The sequence below is a fragment of the Cinclus cinclus genome, chromosome 1 (genome assembly GCF_963662255.1).
Source record: "Cinclus cinclus chromosome 1, bCinCin1.1, whole genome shotgun sequence".
In the NCBI taxonomy this organism is placed as follows: Eukaryota; Metazoa; Chordata; class Aves; order Passeriformes; family Cinclidae; genus Cinclus; species Cinclus cinclus.
Window position 1 is genome coordinate 55,163,104 of NC_085046.1, and position 18,647 is coordinate 55,181,750.

General features: G+C 37.8%; 1 protein-coding gene across 2 annotated transcripts in view; it reads right to left on the minus strand.

Annotated features, from left to right (window-relative positions):
- POU6F2 (POU class 6 homeobox 2) overlaps nt 1-18,647 on the minus strand; it is a 307,385-nt gene that overhangs the window by 171,588 nt on the left and 117,150 nt on the right. For both annotated transcript variants that reach the window (XM_062498125.1, XM_062498133.1), the window contains exons 3-4: nt 3,882-3,973; nt 2,689-2,917 (exon numbers count right to left, since the gene is read on the minus strand). In XM_062498125.1, the coding sequence (XP_062354109.1) occupies nt 2,689-2,917; nt 3,882-3,973 (321 nt within the window). The remainder of the gene's footprint in view (nt 1-2,688; nt 2,918-3,881; nt 3,974-18,647) is intronic.

Here is an 18,647-nt window from a genome sequence, read left to right on the forward strand (position 1 = left end):
CATAAGGTCATTGCTTGCAAAATTTATTTGGCAGCAAAGTTACGTCTTTTAGCTAGCAATTAGACATCCATGGCTAAACTAAAGAGCAAAGGTTGCCTGGCTTAATCCCTACCCTCCAGCTTTGCAACACGGGGTGAATAAATGACGTAAGAACTGCACAAGCTTATGTTTATTTATAATACTACATACCCAGCAACTCTAACCTGGAGTACTCCAGAGTGGAAGGATACATTTTTATAATGCCTGTTTCTTCATTAAGATTTCATCATCCACCTACACTAAAAAGCTACTTCCCCTTCACTTTGTTATATCTGCTTTTACCCGCTCCTGTTCTTGCATTATTTTTTTAATCTCCTTTTCCTACTTTACATGCACTCTCAAATTTTAAACAAGCAAAATTCGTGCATTAGTGTGTCCTTTTCATCTATCTTTTATGAATGACAGGTTCTTTGGTGCAGCTTAATGGTATGAGAGAGACATTATTTTAAACATTAAAGTGAAAACCATTTACAACTATGATAAGAGAGGTCTGTTGACATTAAACTTTAAAACAGGCACAAGGTAAAGGCAAGTAGTTGCTCCAACAGGTGAGAGTACTATGCATGCACTTTGTAAGGGAGTTTGTTCAACACAAGAGCTGTCTCTTTGTTTTCTCTGTTTGACAACCTGTAGGATCTGATGCTTTAAACAATGCATCTGGTAATCACCAGTCACCAGAGTTTGGTGACTAAAAGGTATTTAGGGCACAGTGAAGAGGATTAATTTTTTAAAATTACCATTCTGTTGGAGGATAATATTTCATGCCATTTACATTGGGAAGAAATAACAATAAATAAATGAAAAAGTAAATAAATCTAAAGAGTTAAAGCTTTCTTTCTACACTTCCTGCTCACACCTTTATCACTTTCACACTGGACGACCACTTCCTTTACTGTCCTTTTCCATTAAAAATATACAATTCTGTTGTAAGACATTGGCTAACATTATCTTGCTGTATTTTGTTCTGTTCAGCAGCAACTACATTCTGAGAAGCATCAACATAGTTAGGAATAGTAAATAAATACATCTGTAATTTATATCATATGTACTTGGATTGAGTACTCTTCCTAACAGTGTTAGACACATTGATTGAAAAGGGAAGAAAAGGGATCTTATAGAATTGCTTTCAGTCTGATTTTAGACTACAGGGGAAATGTAGCAGATCCCTCAGGGTAGAACCATTGTAAATGTGGTACAGCTCAGACAATAGAGAGGATACATACTGAGATTAACTTTTTCTAGTTACTTTGGAGTCATGCAACTCAACAACATGAAAGAGGATGGCAGAACCTTATTGATAAAGCAGACTTCCCACAGCAAGAATGAAAATATATATCTGGGGTAGGGATGACAGATGAGAAAACCTTGATTTTATTGTAACTTTTTTTTAAAAAAGTTATTTTCATGCAATACTGCATTTTTAGTTATCTCTATTTACACAGCTGCTTTAATCAGCAGTGGTGATACAAGGTGTATTGCAGTCATTATCCCTTGTTTGGAGGGAAGGGATAATGGCATCCAGAGGGACCTTGACAGGCTTGAGATGTGGGCTGAAGCACACCTCAAGAAATTTAACAAAGCAGAATACAAACTCCTGCACGTTGGTGACAGCAATTCCAGACACACCAACGGGTTGGGCAGAGAAGTGATTGAGACCAGCCCTGCCAAGAAAGACCTGGGGGTGACAGGTGATGAAAAGCTCCACATGAGCCAGCAGTGTGCGCTCACAGCCCAGAAAGCCAATCAAATCTTGGGCTGTATCACAAGGAACATGGCCAGAGGATCAAAGGGAGTGATTCAGCCCCTCTACTCTGTTCATGGGAGATCCCAGCTGGAGTACTGTCCACAGTTCTGGTGTCCCCAACATAAGGAGGACATGGAACTGTTGGAGCACGTCCAGGAGAGGGTCATGAAGTTTGTAAGAGAACTGGAGCACCTCCCCTATGAACACAGGCTGAGAAAGCTGAGGCTGTTCAACCTAAAGAAGATCACATAGAGACCTTATGGCAAACTTTCAGTGTCTGAAGGGGTTCTACAAGTAAGCTGGAGAGAGACTCCTCATCAGGAATGGTAGCTATAGGACAAGGAATAATAGGTACAAATTGAAAGAGGGAAGATTTAGGTTAGATATTATGAAGAAATTTTTCACTGTGGAGGTGATAAGACAGTGGAACCGATTGCCCAGGGAGGTTGGAGATGCCCCAACCATGACAGGTTGGATAAAACACTGAGAAACCTGGTCTAGGGGGAGGTGCCTCTGCCCATGGCAGGTGGGGTTGGGACTGGATGATCTTTAAAGTCCATTCCAAACCCTTGATATTCTATGATTATATTGTTCTATGGTTTGAAATTTCAAAGTGATCTGTGAGTACAGAACATTGATCACTGATGACAGAAAATCCTTATGACTCATTCAAGTGGTTTACATTACTGACCCATAGATTGTAAGACCCAACCTCCAATATGTTTTTATAAAAACACAAATAGCCCTTAAGCATATCTCAAGCATTCAAAAAGAATGCAGGTATTACTTTTCAATATTCATGGAGAGCAACATTTAATTTGAAAAAGAGATCACTCAGTTTAAAAGAAACAGAAGGCATAAAACAGGTTAAAGAACCTGTTAGAAAAATTGTGAACATAACTTACCTTGTAGATTTTGCAATGGCAAAGTCATGATGCCTCCTGCTGCAGCTGCTGCTACCAGTCCTTGGATGTTGGTGAGATTTGCTGTAGGTAGAGTTAGGACGAGTCCTTGTTGGCCCCCCAGCTGCCCAGCCATGTTGAAAGGAATAAGGATTGGCTGATTCAGGGCTGGAGTGCCTCCTGGCATCACCCCTGCTACTGCTGAGGCTAACTGTTGGGCTGTCAGTAGTGGCTGTAAGAAACCACAGACACAAAGCTATTTTACTGTGTATAGCTCAGTATTACATACTTACAACCCTTCTGGCTTGAGATCTTTTCATGTTCCATTGCAGACATGCACTGCTTCCAGTACCTTAAAGCATACATTTTCACCAACGCAGAAACGTTTGACAAATATGACAGTCTGAAACTGTAAGCCTCAGTCAAACAGCAATCCCAGCTGAATCTAGACCGGAAAATTCATTACACATCCACAAAAGATAATTTATGAGTGAAAGAAGACCTAACCCAACTTAGTCTACAAGTACCTAGTCTACATTTCCCAAAAACTCCTGGTTGTATACTGATTGATAACGGCAGAAAACAATACAGTGGCAGATACCAGAAGCTTTGTGGATCAAGACTGTCCTGGGAAGTGGAAGAATGTTGAGTATCTTCTCAGAGTATAGCTAAACTTGGATAAAATTTTTAAGTGAGATGGGAAATATTTTAAAATCTTATAAAGTGCCATACAACTATGTCTACACTCTGCTGTAAAGAAAATAAATACCTGACATAAAAGATAATGAAATACCTTGACTAATACAGGAGCTCTGTGTGACAGATATAACTGTCAGAGACAATAATTCTGCATTAAAATTGCACAAGCTTTTTTAATATTAAATTATTATATTAATTTCAGAAGTAATTTAGGTAAGAAATTAAAATATTTTAACTCTCTAAATATGTACAACTTCTTAGGTTTTATTTTAGAAAAGCATATAAAATCTAATCTCCTCAAACTTGACTATTAAAATATATATGATACATACATGTTCCCTCTTTGTAACATTGAATGCAGCCAAAGAGAATCACATCAGAGATTTTTCTAGAGATCACAAAGAGAATTTTCTACATTACACATATCAAAGATGATCGCAGTTATTTATTTTTCATCAAATTGCACATCTCGATTAGTTAAAATGAAAGATACTGACCTGTGGCCCAACAGGGAATGCAGGATGGGACTGACTGGGTTGGTACTGGTCTGCTGGGCTTGTATCAGGCAGCACTGTGTTTCCTCTGGCCTCTGAAATCCAGGGAACAAATTGATTTTAATATCAAGTCTGGGGACAGCCACATTACCTTCTACTCTGATGTCACATAACATGAAGCTGAAAATGATATGTTAAAGTGCTTTATCAATAACTCAAGCACTCAAATCGCTTATCAGCTGCATAAATTATGCTTACGTTCATTCAGACCAGCCAACTCATTCAAAGAGTTACAGAAATCTGACAGCAGTGAAACTGAAGCTATCATCAACTCAGCTAATGCGGGTTGCATTATACATCAATTTACATACAGTACATGAGCACTCCGTGCGTGTGGGAACTGCATATTTTTACACCTAGGTGAGCATCAGCCATTGCAATTTCTGAAAGCAAAAATTATCTGAAAAACAATCAAGTCACATCTACTTTCTATCTTAATAAAGAATTTTCTTTTGTCAGTTACTGAGGCAGCAAAGGCTCTACTAGGCACAATGAAAAGGCACTATGAAAACTGAAAACTGGTATGCTTCCATACGAAAGCTTGTTTTCTAAATTGCATGTGAAGGATGAGCAAAAAAATCTGTGAAACCAAGGATTTCCAGCATTTATTGAGATGATCAATATCCAACAATTGAACAATATGCTGGGCACTAATGACTTGCTAAGCATAGAACACATTCCAGCCCTACTAGGTTTTGCTGAAGTCTGCAATACAGATTTGAAAGGGAAGAAGAAAAATAAAAACAGCCTATCAGTTGTAAGAAAGTACCAAGATGTTTTCAAAACTACATCCCAATCCTCCATTTCCTCTGGGTGAACGGCTCAACTGATTCCCAATTTTTCAGTGCTGATGGCATGATCACGCCCACATTGATTTTTGAGGTTGCAAGAATGACAGCAAGCGTCAAATGTAGCTGCAAGAGTCCCGTGGTCTCTTATAAAGAAAACCCTGGCAAAGGCACCAGGTTTCCTGATTGATACAGTATCTCCTGTTATGTAATTTTTTTTTTTCCTGATGAGTGGTTGAAATTCCATTCTAAGTAAACCTTAACAAGATGCTGTTTTCTAATGTTTGTCCTATGAATAGCAAGATAATTCAGAAACAGTTTCTTGGCACACCCTTATGCTGTAAGGAGAAAGGATACAATTCTGTCATAAATTTTAAAGAGGGTATTATCAGCTCATTTAAAACAAATTCTTTTATATATTCTCCAAGGGGAACAACTTATAAATAATGGAAATGTGAAAAAAAACCACCTTCACCACATTAAGGTTCAAATAAAATTGACTGCTACATATTATTCAATTGACTTCCATCTCTACAGCAAGTTGTCAATCATAACAGCATTTTAGAATTGGATTAAACAATAAATGTGCAGAGTTATTATGCAGAAATCTGAAAATCTGATTAATTTGTAATATCTTTGTGTGGTCTCAAAAATTCAGGAATGGACATTGCTCTGGGAATACTTACAAATGGTCTATTGAAATATCTGATTTGGAACTAATAAAAACATACACCCTTGCTGACATTTTATAAAATGAATTCTATAGAAATGTTTGCCATTTTAATGACCATTGTCATTTAATAATGAGAATAAGCTGGCCTACTACAATCAGTGAGGATTCCAACAACTGACTAGTAACATGCAGAAAGAGATGCAGTCACTAAATTTTTTATCTTCAATTTACTCATTCAAGTTAAATGAAAAGAGAAACATGTAACTAGATATGTGAGATTCCATGTAAACTGTTTCTTTCAAATGCACAACAATCCTAGTGCTGATGCCATCCTTAAGACCAAAGGCAGGGTTCCCCCAGCATGATTTCCTCCTATACAAATTAAAGCACTCTGTTACTAAACATAACTTTTCCTTTGGTAATTTCCACATACTGTTATGATATATATTTTTTTTAATCTTCACAACTTTATGTATAAAGTGATGTTAGATCAGAGGCTCAGTACCAATGAAGATATCACTCCCCATGAAGATCAAGTCTTATAAGTCAATTTTGCTTATGTAATTTTAAGGCATGTGAATTTTGTCTTTGTGTGTGATTTAATCAATGTTAAAACAAGCTCCTTGTAATCTGTCATATCATTAAACCATCCTATGAAATTTTTTGGAAAAGAACAAAACCAAAGTCATTAGAATTAGATTTTATTGCAATTTTTATACCTTGAGCTCTCAGAAAATATGTAAGAAGTTCTGAAGTAATATGCCTGTGTTTTAGTATTTTTTTTTTATTTTCTGTGGTGCCCATCCAAAGAACTACTGATTTCTGTTATCTGTACCATAAGTATTTTTCAATATTTGATCACATAATCTTTACGTAACACAAGTTGGTTATACCGGACCATCAAGCCAAAATTAATTACACTGCTTTCCTTTTTCATTGTACTAATTGGAATCACTTACGACAGGATTACATTCCTGTCACACAATTACTCACCACAGATGATTTTTTTTTTAATTTCAGTGCTCAAATGTTCTGCCTGATGCTTCTAATTTAGTTCCCATAGGATGCAGTCATCTCAGGAAAACAGCACACACTTTCATGTGGTCTTACATGGCATCCTATATGAAATTCCCAATCCTGTATTCTCTGACTGAAATTCTCAGATCTCTCCTGCCCCTTCTAATCTACCAGCTACAACAGACACTCAAGAGTCAAGAAAATGTACAAGAAAATCTGCCTGCTGGGCTGGCACTAAATACAGTGAAGCAAGAATTTCAGGGTTAAGGTCTGTTGCATCACACAGTGACAGCGTTTTTTCCTTTCTGTACGCTGCATTCACTGACACACATAGGTCAACACTGAAGAAGCCAAGGCAGAGCACAAAACATTGCTAGAAGGTTATTTTTCTTTTCTGCTTTATAATAATATATTTCTGACTGGGGGTATTCCCCCAGTTTCAGAGGAGTCGGGGAGCTCTGTCTATTTCTGATTTCTCTACTATTTCTGCTTCACAGATTCATTGTCATGAATTTGGAAAAATGCCTTCATTGAGACCAGCTGCCCTAAACTGGCAGCACACAATCCCCTACACTGTTTCTCACCGCTGTTTTACTGAGTTCATTTGGGAGTTGATTTCAGATGCTGGAACAACCTCTGGAGGTAATTTTTTCTCTTGTCCAAATTCCAGTCCTCACTAGTAAAACTGGACTGCCAAAACCTAGCCTGGATTTTACACTTGTTCAGATCCAGGCCTCCTGTTACCTCCTGTTAAGTTATCGTCCAACTCGGCTCAGCCTTCTGTCAGTGAGGGGTCTGTCAGCAAGGAACCATAACAATCCCTATGGAGTTGGGGAACTACCAGCAGTACCTTCTCTGTTTTGCAGAGATTCTACTCTCATTACAGCCCCAGCTGCTGGTGCACAGGGGAAGGGGGAAGGCAGTAGCAGGGCCAGCACTCTAAAACACAGCCTAAGTCGATGAATTTGCCCAATAGCACCATGAGAACAGACAGGAGTGCCACTGCCATAGTACTGCCACAAATGTAGACAAGGCTTTAATATTTAATAAGCAGTATTCATCATATGTGATTCATCATAAATTAATTATAAATTATATAATACATACGTTCACCTCTTATCCCACCAAGGGACTGGAAGGGCATGACAGAATAAAAAAAAATTGAAGTGGACTGTAAACACTGTAAAATAGCCTTCTTAAAATAAAATATTATTTAAAATAAAGCAAAATAGAACAAAGGCAACCTTCTTCTCCTCTCATCAAAACGAGAAAAAAAATCCACAAACCAAGTGAAGAGCCATGTTGTACAATATCTGGTTTAGAAAAGAGAAAACAACAAGAGAAACATAAGAAGAAAAAAGGAAATTCCACATCTCAAAGCCACCAAGCTTCATACGAAATTACAACTGCAAATGTACTGGCTATAAAAAGCTTTCCTTAGTTTGCTTTCATTTTGTTTCTTACACATCTTCAGCAATACAACAGGCAGCTCAGTTCTTGGTGTCTCCCAGTGCTCTGTGAAGGTGAGAATGCTCCAGTCCCCCACTTTACAACTAATGGGGAAAAGAGACTCCAGTATGGATTCTCAAATAAGCACAATTTAGCTGATCTTCTCAGCTCTAGATCCACTGTTCAGGAAGGCATGGGTCAAAACACAAAGGTGCTTTGCAACTCCTCGGCTGCCCCAGGGGTACAGCAGCTCTGACAAAGTGAGCCTGCCCATGCTCCCCAGCACCCTCCCTTGGATGCAATTCCTGTCCCAGCTGCCCTTGTCTCATCTGGTCTCCAATGCTTGCAAGGAGCCAGCAGCTGACTGGAAAATGGTTCAGAACAGCATCACAGGATGGAGTTCTTTAAACTTGCACATCCAGCTCTACCCTGGCCCTTCTGTGCATGTGTGCTTGTGCCTGCACCCTGGCATCTCTTCTCAAACTCTGCACCAAAGCTCACTCAAAGCCAATGCTCATACCAAAGCATAGGACTAATCTCAGCAGATGACCTGGATATGAACAACTTCCTCATGGTCTTCATGAATGAATTCAGTATGTCTCACATTTGTATCAAAACCAGGATGATGCTGGACCACCTCTCTTTGGCACTCAGTGCTTTGAAAAATAAGCTGGATCAAATTCAATAGTACTAGATTTACAGTAATCAAAAGAATATACAATTCCTTCTAAGATGTAAGAAAATATTTCAAATCCATTAATGTTAATAAAAGAACCATTTCAAGCAACAGTTCATATTAAATCTTTAGCTACTTCCACAATGCAACATTAAATTACCTGTATTTATATCTCAGTAACCATAACAATAAGAAATCAAAAGTAGACCTTTTTCTTGCTCACTGAGACAACTCACATTAAAGTTACAGCTTTGAGAATTAAATCATTAAATTAAAAATACTGCCTGTGAGAAAAAAGTCTTACATTTTTAAAACTAACAAACTAATAACAATCAAAGCAAAATATACCTGCATTTAGATCATAATCAAGAGAAAAAAAAATAAGGAAATTAAATAGACCAACCAATAATATTCAAATTGTCAGGTATAGTGTGTGAAAGTCCATCATCTCTGATTAAAGTAACCCAGCTCTTCATTAAATGAAACCTTAACTCTCAGCAATTATACCGAGAACAATCTTGCTGAACAAAATTTAATAGTTGCAAGAAAAGATTCAACTGATAATGATAAAAAGTACAACATTCCCTCCAAACAATCTTCATTCTGCCACAAACCACCACATTTTTGCTTTTAATTTCTTTATTTTAATTAATTAATAATTTAATTTTCCTGTTGTATCAGAGTTTGGACTTGTCAGGAGGAAGCATGCACAAATTACCACATTATAAAACCTTAGTAACAAGATTGTTACACAAAATTTCACAAACACACCTAAATGTTACAATACGTGCAGGAAAAAATCCTGAGATTTTATGCTGATTCCATTTATATTGATACTGCCCTATGGTTATCAGAGGAGATATTCCTGTTACCTGAGCAAAGAAAATCAATCTCATAAACTACATTAGAATAATGATTCTCCCACTGAAAGGTATGAATTTAGGCTTAGACCTTTCATATTTAGTTTGTTAGACAGTTGTCTCCTTTCAGTCCATGACCAAGATGTGGGACATAATTCTCTCCTTGGGATTGTATAAAATTTCCCTAGGTATCAGGTTATCACACAGATGATTAAGCAATTCACCTTTTTCTGCTCACCTGTACTTCAGATTTTAAGTTCTTATTTTTAGGAAGTAATTTCACCCTCACAAAGAAACACAAGCAAGCGTGCAGAGTTCTGCATATGTGCAGAATTACTACTAGCACCTGTTAACTCTGAAACCTAATAAAATTGCAATGTTGGTGTTAGGGTTTTACTGTTCAATCATTTCAGCATAACATACAAATGCTGTATACATCTTCTACAGTGTCAGATTGTGTCAACTTACATAGCTCTCATTCTTAATTTTCTCCTACCTGTGTACAAAGCCCTTCTAGTTTACCTTTGAAAATGTCTTTGGTGTGATAAAGAAATGGTATATTGATTTACCATATTGACATATATGTCAATGCAATATCCTATACAGAGAACTAAAAATCCTGCATTGAAAATGCATTGAATTAGACAGCAACATGAACAGAGTAGATTTGCTTTACTGAGTGCATCATTCAGTACTTAAGCAAGTAAAACACCACAGTTTTATACTTATCTGAAATTGCCTTGCAGCTGCTACTGCAAAGCTACTAAAATCATCTGGAGAGCCCAAAGTCATTCTGCCAGCTAAGTATAGAATGCTGCCTTTGGCTGGTCCCTGGGAATATTTCCTCCCAAAGGATCTTCTCCCACAAGGCACACACAGTAGCAGAAATCACTGTCCTCATTACCCCTATGCACAGAGCTTGGTTTGTATTTATGCACCTGCATCCTTCTGGATTAGGACAGATAACATTAAAACTCCATGACTCTTTATAATGAAAAATCACACTATTAAAGTGATTCATGTTACAAAGGACTTCTTCTGGGCAACCACAAGTTATAATTACCACCTAACAAAAGACTACCACACCAAGGCACAAAATCACAAATAACTCAAAAATCCCAGTTCTCCCAAGTGCCTTAAATTTTCATCTTTCCCATCTGTATTTTTGCTCCTCTTTCATTGTCTCATCTTTTCCTTTTTCTCTTTTCCCTAAGTGAATTTTTTTTCTTACTGGTGCCTATATGAATATTCTTCCACTTCAAATACCTCATGTGAGAAAAGAAGTGTTGCTACTGCAGAAAAGGTGAAGGAATATAATTGCAAAAGTATGTTCTTTATTCAAAATAGACTCATTCTAGTTTTCTTCACCCACTAAGTACAGTGCATAAAAATCCCTTGTTAGTGGTACATACATTTTTTATGAGTTGGACCCTTCATAGTGAGAGTTCTAGTTCCTTTTATACTGTATGCATTAGCACAAATATTAAGGCCACAAAGACCCTATCACTCTTCTCTGAATTCATACATTTCATACTCACTGTTTGCTGTTAGTGCTGGTGAATGCAGTGATGATAAGGGTGATTTACCAGAAGATGGACAGTTGAATGCATTATTATTTCGTGTTCGACAGCTGATCCCTAGCTAAGAAGGGCAGGAGGCTTCTCTAAATTAAACTTTCTTCCTGGAAGTTTACTAAATGTCAAAGAGTGAGTGCATTAAATAACATGTATTTTGGAACAAATGTTAACAGTTTGCCATCTTTAGAGCTATCTTAGATTTCTATAGGATTTTTTACAATATTTCCCTATGCATATTGGTTTTCCTCCTAATAGGGAAGAGGGCAAGCTTTACATCAAAAGCCCAACTTGCCAACACTCACCCTCCCCACCTGACTCTTGTACCCTTCCCCCAAATAAGACAGACTATGAAGATATCTTGTAATGATATATATTGCTGTTTGCCTGGGGAACCCTGCACAGTTACTTAATATGTGTTTGGCTGCTGGCACTACAGCCTACCAAAAGCCAGGCAATACATGTGGATGATCTCTGGTGCACAGTAATTTAGGTTTCTGGGTGGAAGAAAAGCATAGTATATCTGACATATTTTGCTTTTTACAAGTTATGTTGATAGACTAATTTCAACAGAGAGGGCAAAGGTAGGTGGACAGTGACAGAAATTCAACTCACAACATTGACAAGGGACTGGAAAGAAAAAGGTGGGAAGCAGATGAAACCTAGTATTCTCTCAGTCTTATAAGAGCCTGTTTAAAAATTCAAATCACCCGGTTTGGTGAGAGGAGAATGTCCAGTTAAGGAAGGAAACATTCAATTAAACCTAGTAAAAGCACCTCACAGCAGCATTCAGCAAAGTGCACCCCATAATATATGTTAACTCCTGCAGGAGCAATCTTACCAGCAAGTATGGTAAAGCCACAGAGGTTTATCAACATTGCTACTGAGTTCACTGGTTTCATCCCTGCAGTGTCTTTAACAGTTTTACACTCTCTGCTGTGGTCTTTACACAGCCCTGTGGGGCAGCTCCATCAAGTGTCTCATTACAGGTTGTTCAGCTGTTCAGACTTTATTGAGACTCTTGAAAGAGCTGTCCCACAGAGCAGTGCAGTGCAGGAGTCTAGTTGACATCCAGGAGGAAATCTTAACGGGTTTCCTCTGTATGCAGGAGATCACACTTCCAGATCCAAGTGCATTACAAAACTGGTAAGTCTTCATTGTAAATCTATTTAGCTGCACATGTATCTTCAGAAATTCCTAGCTACAAAAGTACAACAGCCTTTCAAAAAGAACTGGCGCCATTTGGTATCTGCAGCAAGTTCTCATGATGTGGCTCAGCAGGGTGAAACATTATTTCAAATGGAAGTGTTGGTTGGAAGCTGCAGAATCTTAGTGTATGCATGCCTCCAGACCTCATAAATACTGAACTGAATTAACATCCTTCTCTTTATTTTTGTCTGAAATAATCTGTAGTGGCTGTTTACAATTTAGTCAGGAGCTTTTGCCACTTCATGTTTTTAAAGATCATTGAGTCTTACAACCACCTCTTGCAAAGTATGTCAAACCTCATCATCACTAAACCAAGTTTAAATCTAACACCAAGAGCTTTTGGTCTGCACCCCTCCCCGCCCCTTCAATCCTTCCCTCCTCCATACATCAAAAGATAAAAATACAAAAAGTAGCAAAAATACTAGTAGCCAAAATCATCATAGCGTCTGGTTTTGAGGAGTTATTTGCCAGTCACTGATAATAAAAAACTCTTCAGCAGCCACTAAAATAGTCTTTTGTACGCTGAAAATGCCCCAGAATAGATCCCCATGGAAATAACCAAGTGGTTGACAAATATTTGGACACTGTTCCTGCAACATGTTTATCTTGCCTTCATGTGAGTCAGACTCCCACTGGATTATAAATGTGCTGGATTCGTTTCCTAGGAAAGGTTTAAGAATACAGCACAGGTTAAAAAAGCTTTACATGCAAGATGCATACATGCCAGCACAGCTGAATTTCATGAAAGATCTCTTGGTTAGAAATGTTTTGTCATGGCAAGACCTCTTTGTTATGAAGAAAGCAAAAGAGCAAAAAAATGCCATATGACTTAGCTTTGCCAAAACAGCAAGTGGCAGGCAACTTGCTTCAAATGGGGCACTGAGACACATCCTAATAGGATTAAATTTTATGGAACAAAATGTTTCTAATCCATGCAAATGCTTGTCTTCATATATATACATATGCCTCTCTATATATAGATACGTAATTTAAACAAATGAGTTTCCTACATCACTTTCATTTTTATATTACTGTTCTGTTTATTTTTGCATCATTACAGTAACTGAAAAATAACTACTGGTAAAAGATGCTATTAATTTAAGTGCATTCATAGTGTGTTATGTCACTAATAGTCTTGGGTAACACTATTTCTTTATCCTTTTTACAAATCATTATTTTATTGCCCTCCTAATTTCCATTATTTTACTTCCACTTAAGGTCGAGTGAGAGCTTTGCAGAATTCTATTATATTATTGTCCTGTCATTATTCTAACTCCATTACACAACAACACAAAACCAGCATCAGCTTCCATTTGTCATATTACTTACTTTGAGGATTATGTCAGATCTCAGACTATGTGTACATGCCTACTAAACGTAATTTGGAGTTGGGCAAAAAGTAATCACTGATTCCTTCTAAAAATGCTTTTAAAGAAAAGATTCTGTTACTATTCTGTAAGAGGTCTGGCATCTGACTTAGACCCATCCAGCCCTTTAGAAGAACCTGGCTATATTTCCAAAATATAAAGATAACATTTAAAGGTACATATAGACAAAAATATTTGAACTTCTTTGTCCATACTCCCAACTGAGCTGACAGAAGCCAGTCTTGGTGTGGAAGCCACAGCGTTGCACTCACATGGTGCTCTACGAGTTCATGCTGTGTGCCTCTGTAACACAGCTGTTTTGCTACTCTGCCCAGAGAAGCTGTCTTAAGTCTGGCTACAAATGAAACACAGAGAAACTGGAGCAAAGAGAACCCTGGGTCCACCTTTCCCACAAGCCAGATCCTTCAACAGCCAAAAGATGGTTTAGCACACCTGATTTGCCTTATGAATTGGATTGCTGTTGACTTTCTAATATCTTTTAGTGTGCCCAGCTTTGATGATATGCAAAAGACAGCCAGGGCTGGTTAGAAATAGCCAACATGCCCACTGTCTGTTCCTTGCAACTGTTATAAAGGGAAAAAAGTCACATGTCAATCTGGCAAAAGGAAAATTTAGGTTCATGCCCAACCATTTCCTATGGGACCTTAACCAGCTCTTTTCATCTCACATGCAGAGTGTCATTGGGCTGTCAGAGCATAGAGAAACCCTGGACCAAAGGATCATGTCAGCTGGAGTAGCAAGTATTGCCAGCATGCTGCTTCCTCCAGTCATAGAAAGCAGGATGCAACAATTTGTATTTCAGTCCTTGTGAAGAACACAGCTTGTATGTGCTGATGTGTACCTTGGACATGGATCATTACAATAGCAGGAGTTTTACTTAACGCTATTCTAATGACTTTCCTCCAAAGAGCATTTGTGGATACCACAACTCCCTAAGTGGTAACAATAAACATCAGCTTGAGAAATGCAGGTCTATATTATTTATGAAACTGCAATTCTCCTGTAAATAACCCAGTTGTTTAAATAATATGTATCTATGTAATTGAGTCTTCTGTATACAAATAAATAAAGCTTTATTGCAATGTCAGAAGTTAACAAACCAGTCAATAAAATCAATAACTCACTTTTTCTTGCTTATATATCTAACTTTTCTCCACCTTTCCTATGTTCTATGTTTGTTCTGGTTGCATATTAACACTCTGAAGGATATATAGCTCTTGTGGTCCTGTTCAGTAAATAGTGATCTAAAGACTGAAAAAACACCACCTCAGTGATTTGACACTCTTCCTATTTATTGTGTATTGTAACATATATATCTCATGGGTATAAATCAGGGAGAATGAAACTCTCTTGATCTGGACATCAGAGTACTATAGATTTTTAATGTGAATGATTATATTAATGTCTAAGTAAATTAGGTTCATATTGATACATTTAGCTAAAAAGTTCTCCAGGCCTGGATTACATTATCATATAACCATTTTCAAAACAGCACTGCCAGATTATAACACTGAGCTGCTTATGCCTGTGTGATTAAGGTTATGTCAGCATTTCCATTATGCTTCATATTTTTCAAATATTTATAACTTGGCTGTAAAATTTGCTTTGGCCTGAAACTTGGTGAACCAGAAGTACAATTCTACAAATATTCACTCTAGAAAGTTGTCCATTCTGTTTCAGTCAGTGTCTCCATTAGCTGGGTTCTGCCAGATTACAAGTCAAGGTCAAGGTTTATGAGTCTGGTTGTTTTATTTTCTTAATGAAAAGCACATCGGGTCCTTTTAAAAATATTCTTTAAATAATAAAAAAAAAAAATATATATAGAAGGACTGGGAAACAAGGCTTGAATTTGTAATGTGATTAGGTCCCCAACTCAAAAATCCCTTGTTTTAGTACTTTGAAGAAGAAAAATTAACAGCAAAACTGCTTCAATGTAAAAAGTAGCCGTGGGGCAAACGTACTAAATTTTGTTCCACTAATTATATTTTCTTGTGGGTTTTCATCTGGGATCTAGCACACGTCCTAAACAGTGTAAAATTGGGAGGGCTCCAAAGGAGCCATTCTCATCTATCAGGAATACAAACATGCTCACAAAAGCTATCTTATTATGTATGCTCCATACAGGCTCCTTATTCAAAAATATTTTAGCAGATGTCATGCTGGATAAATATAATGGCTCATCTGAGGCTTAGAAACACTTTACGCACAGTAGAAACAAATTTGGGCAGCATTTTTCAAATTGAGTTAAGTCCTTAATGCACACCCACAGGCTTACTTAGACTTATAGATACAATATCTTTTTCTTTCATTCTCCTTAGCTAGCTGAGCACATGATCTGTTATCAACAAAAAATTTTCCTGGTCTGATGCTGCTCTCTTGGTTCAATGCTGAAATATATCCTAACTCTTCATTTGGCTTCTCGACAAGATTTCTGTGAAGCACTGGATGCAGGACAAATGCAAACCCTTTCTGCATGGCTCCAGCAGCCTACAGATTACCTGCAGAGAAACACAGGAGGTGCATGTTTTACAACAGCATCCTCTGAATCCTTTCTTTTTGAAAAATGACCGCAGACAAGGTTTGCCCAAAACAGCAGAGAGCAGCAATACACTCCTACTCTTTCTTAACTTGTGAGCAGTCTACTGAAATACACTTGAGCATGAAGCACTCATGATGCTTCTTTATGCTCCTGGGCAATACCCCTGCAGATAGTAGTGTGGTACTACTCAGGTCTTAGAGAGGCTGCAAGATTTTACAAGGCTTCTCAAGTCTTCATAAGAATTTAAATCTTTTCTTTTAGTTTGCACAGTTTTGTTTGATATTGAAAAACCTGGCTTGGCAGCTGCACAGCAGCAAGTAGGTAGTTAGTACCAAGCAATATATATTGTGAATAGCATGAAAATTCCTTTCATGGCAGTTACTTTCTTCTCCATAAGTCTCACTTGATGTCATATAGCAACACTGAGATAAATTGTGGCAGTAAGATACAGACCTGCTATTTTGTATTAAAGAAGGTTTCCTTAAAGTATTCAGACTTTTACAAAGTTTGAGATCTTAAGCACTGGGTTATATGACAGTGCATGCATCCTGACCTTTCAGAATGGCATAAGGGTTGTGTTGTGTCATATTCTGTGGCTGGAGGTTATCACAGTTGTCTGCAAGCAGCAATGCTGTACATTCTCAGGGGAGCCTGCACTGCAGCTGGGGTCTCAAAGAACAGTCCTTACCTACACTTCCATGCTGAGACATCTTTGCAGCAGCTCTGGCAGTTCAGCTGTTCTGAAATACCAGCAGGCTAAGTAGGAGAGTGCTGGGTGCTGCTCTGCAGCTGCAAAATACCAGGCAAGGGATGAAGCAGCACAAATATCAGTTCTGCTAAGCCACAAGCAGCAGACTTAAAAGTCAGATGGAGAACATGGTGAATGTGAGTTCATCTAGCAGAATGTCAGTCAGTGCTTGCCGGTTTGAGTAGGCATCAATATTTCTGGATCAGGTTTTCTAGGGATAGCTCCCCAAAATATGAAGCCACCATCTAGTAAGGCAGTCACTGCTGACCTGTTTGAGCATGCTATACACTGTACCTGCAGAAGCAGGGCCCACCCTTCGGAGAGAGAATGCATGGCACTGGCAACCTACAACACTGGACAGCATGAGGAGTGTGCCCCCCTTCTTGAGCTCCAGGCACTGAAATAATTTCATATCAGAACTTCAGACTGACCCACTATGGAAGACACAACTCAGGGAGTAGACAAAAGAAGTGGTTTTGTCACTGCAAAGAATACTGACATTTATGTCTTAGATCTAGCTAAAGAAGGTGCTGTTTTAATTTTCATTCATTTCCTTCTGAAATACAGAGTTATAAAGGGTTGGCTTCTCTTTCCTGCTCTGTGTGCCCTTTTTCTGTGCTGTTTTCCTCCTCTTTGGGAGGATCCTTGGACAAGGCCTTGAAACAGTGGCTTCAAGAAAATTAAAAGTATATGGTTTTATATATAAAAGCTTATGGTTTTAAAGGCAGGGTGGCTCTTAGGAAAAAAAATCTCAAATGTAGAATATAACAAAATTTTAAACACTACTTTTTTCTCATAATGACTTTGTGTTTGGAATAAAAAATATTTTGTGTTAAAATGGGAACAGTGGAGGAAGTCAGAATAGGTAGTGACACATCCTGCTAATAACACAAGGTTAAAAACCTGCTAAAAACACATCAGGGCATTCTGCAGGCTGAAGGCCCTATACAATTCACCCTTTCATTCTGGAACAGCAAGTAGAATTTCCCCATTAGGAGCCACTCATCTTCCATGAGTACTTTCCTACCCTGCAAAGCCAAATATTTTCAAACCCAATATCATATTCACACTCTACTCCTCTACTAACCAACAACATAAATACCTAAATATTTAAGAACTATAATATAATGCAATAAGATTCAGCATTATAACATCCATCAGAAAGGACAACCTAAAAGAAAAGCATTGCATTTGCTGTATGAAACGATATATAATGATCATTGCCAAGGAATGAATCAATCTTGCTCCAGTGGAGCAACTGCATAAACATTCAAAACAACAATAACTACAAGCTCTGGTGAGGTACTTTTCTTCCCAGTGTCATCTCATGTTATTTGCTCTGAGCAAGGCTGAAAGTCATGCTGAAAAAAATTCCAGAGACAGCTTTCTCTTTCTGCCCCCATCCCTGAAAATCTTGATTTTACTAATAATTCTCTATTGTCTAGCAAATTTCAGTTGTAACACATTGAGATCAATTACAAGCACCATAAATCCTGGGTTTTATGGGTTTACAGTATTTGGGGATTAAGAGCAAACCCTGGGACAAAACAACATGTACATAAATTGCATTGGAAAATAAAAGGGGTATTTTTCCAAATCCTTTTGCAATTTAAATTTTATACAGCTGATAGGAATAATGCAGGCAATTAAAAGTGTTGTCGTAATTCTCCTGTTTAAATATACTTTTATATTTTTAAATGAAGAGAAGAGAAGAGAAGAGAAGAGAAGAGAAGAGAAGAGAAGAGAAGAGAAGAGAAGAGAAGAGAAGAGAAGAGAAGAGAAGAGAAG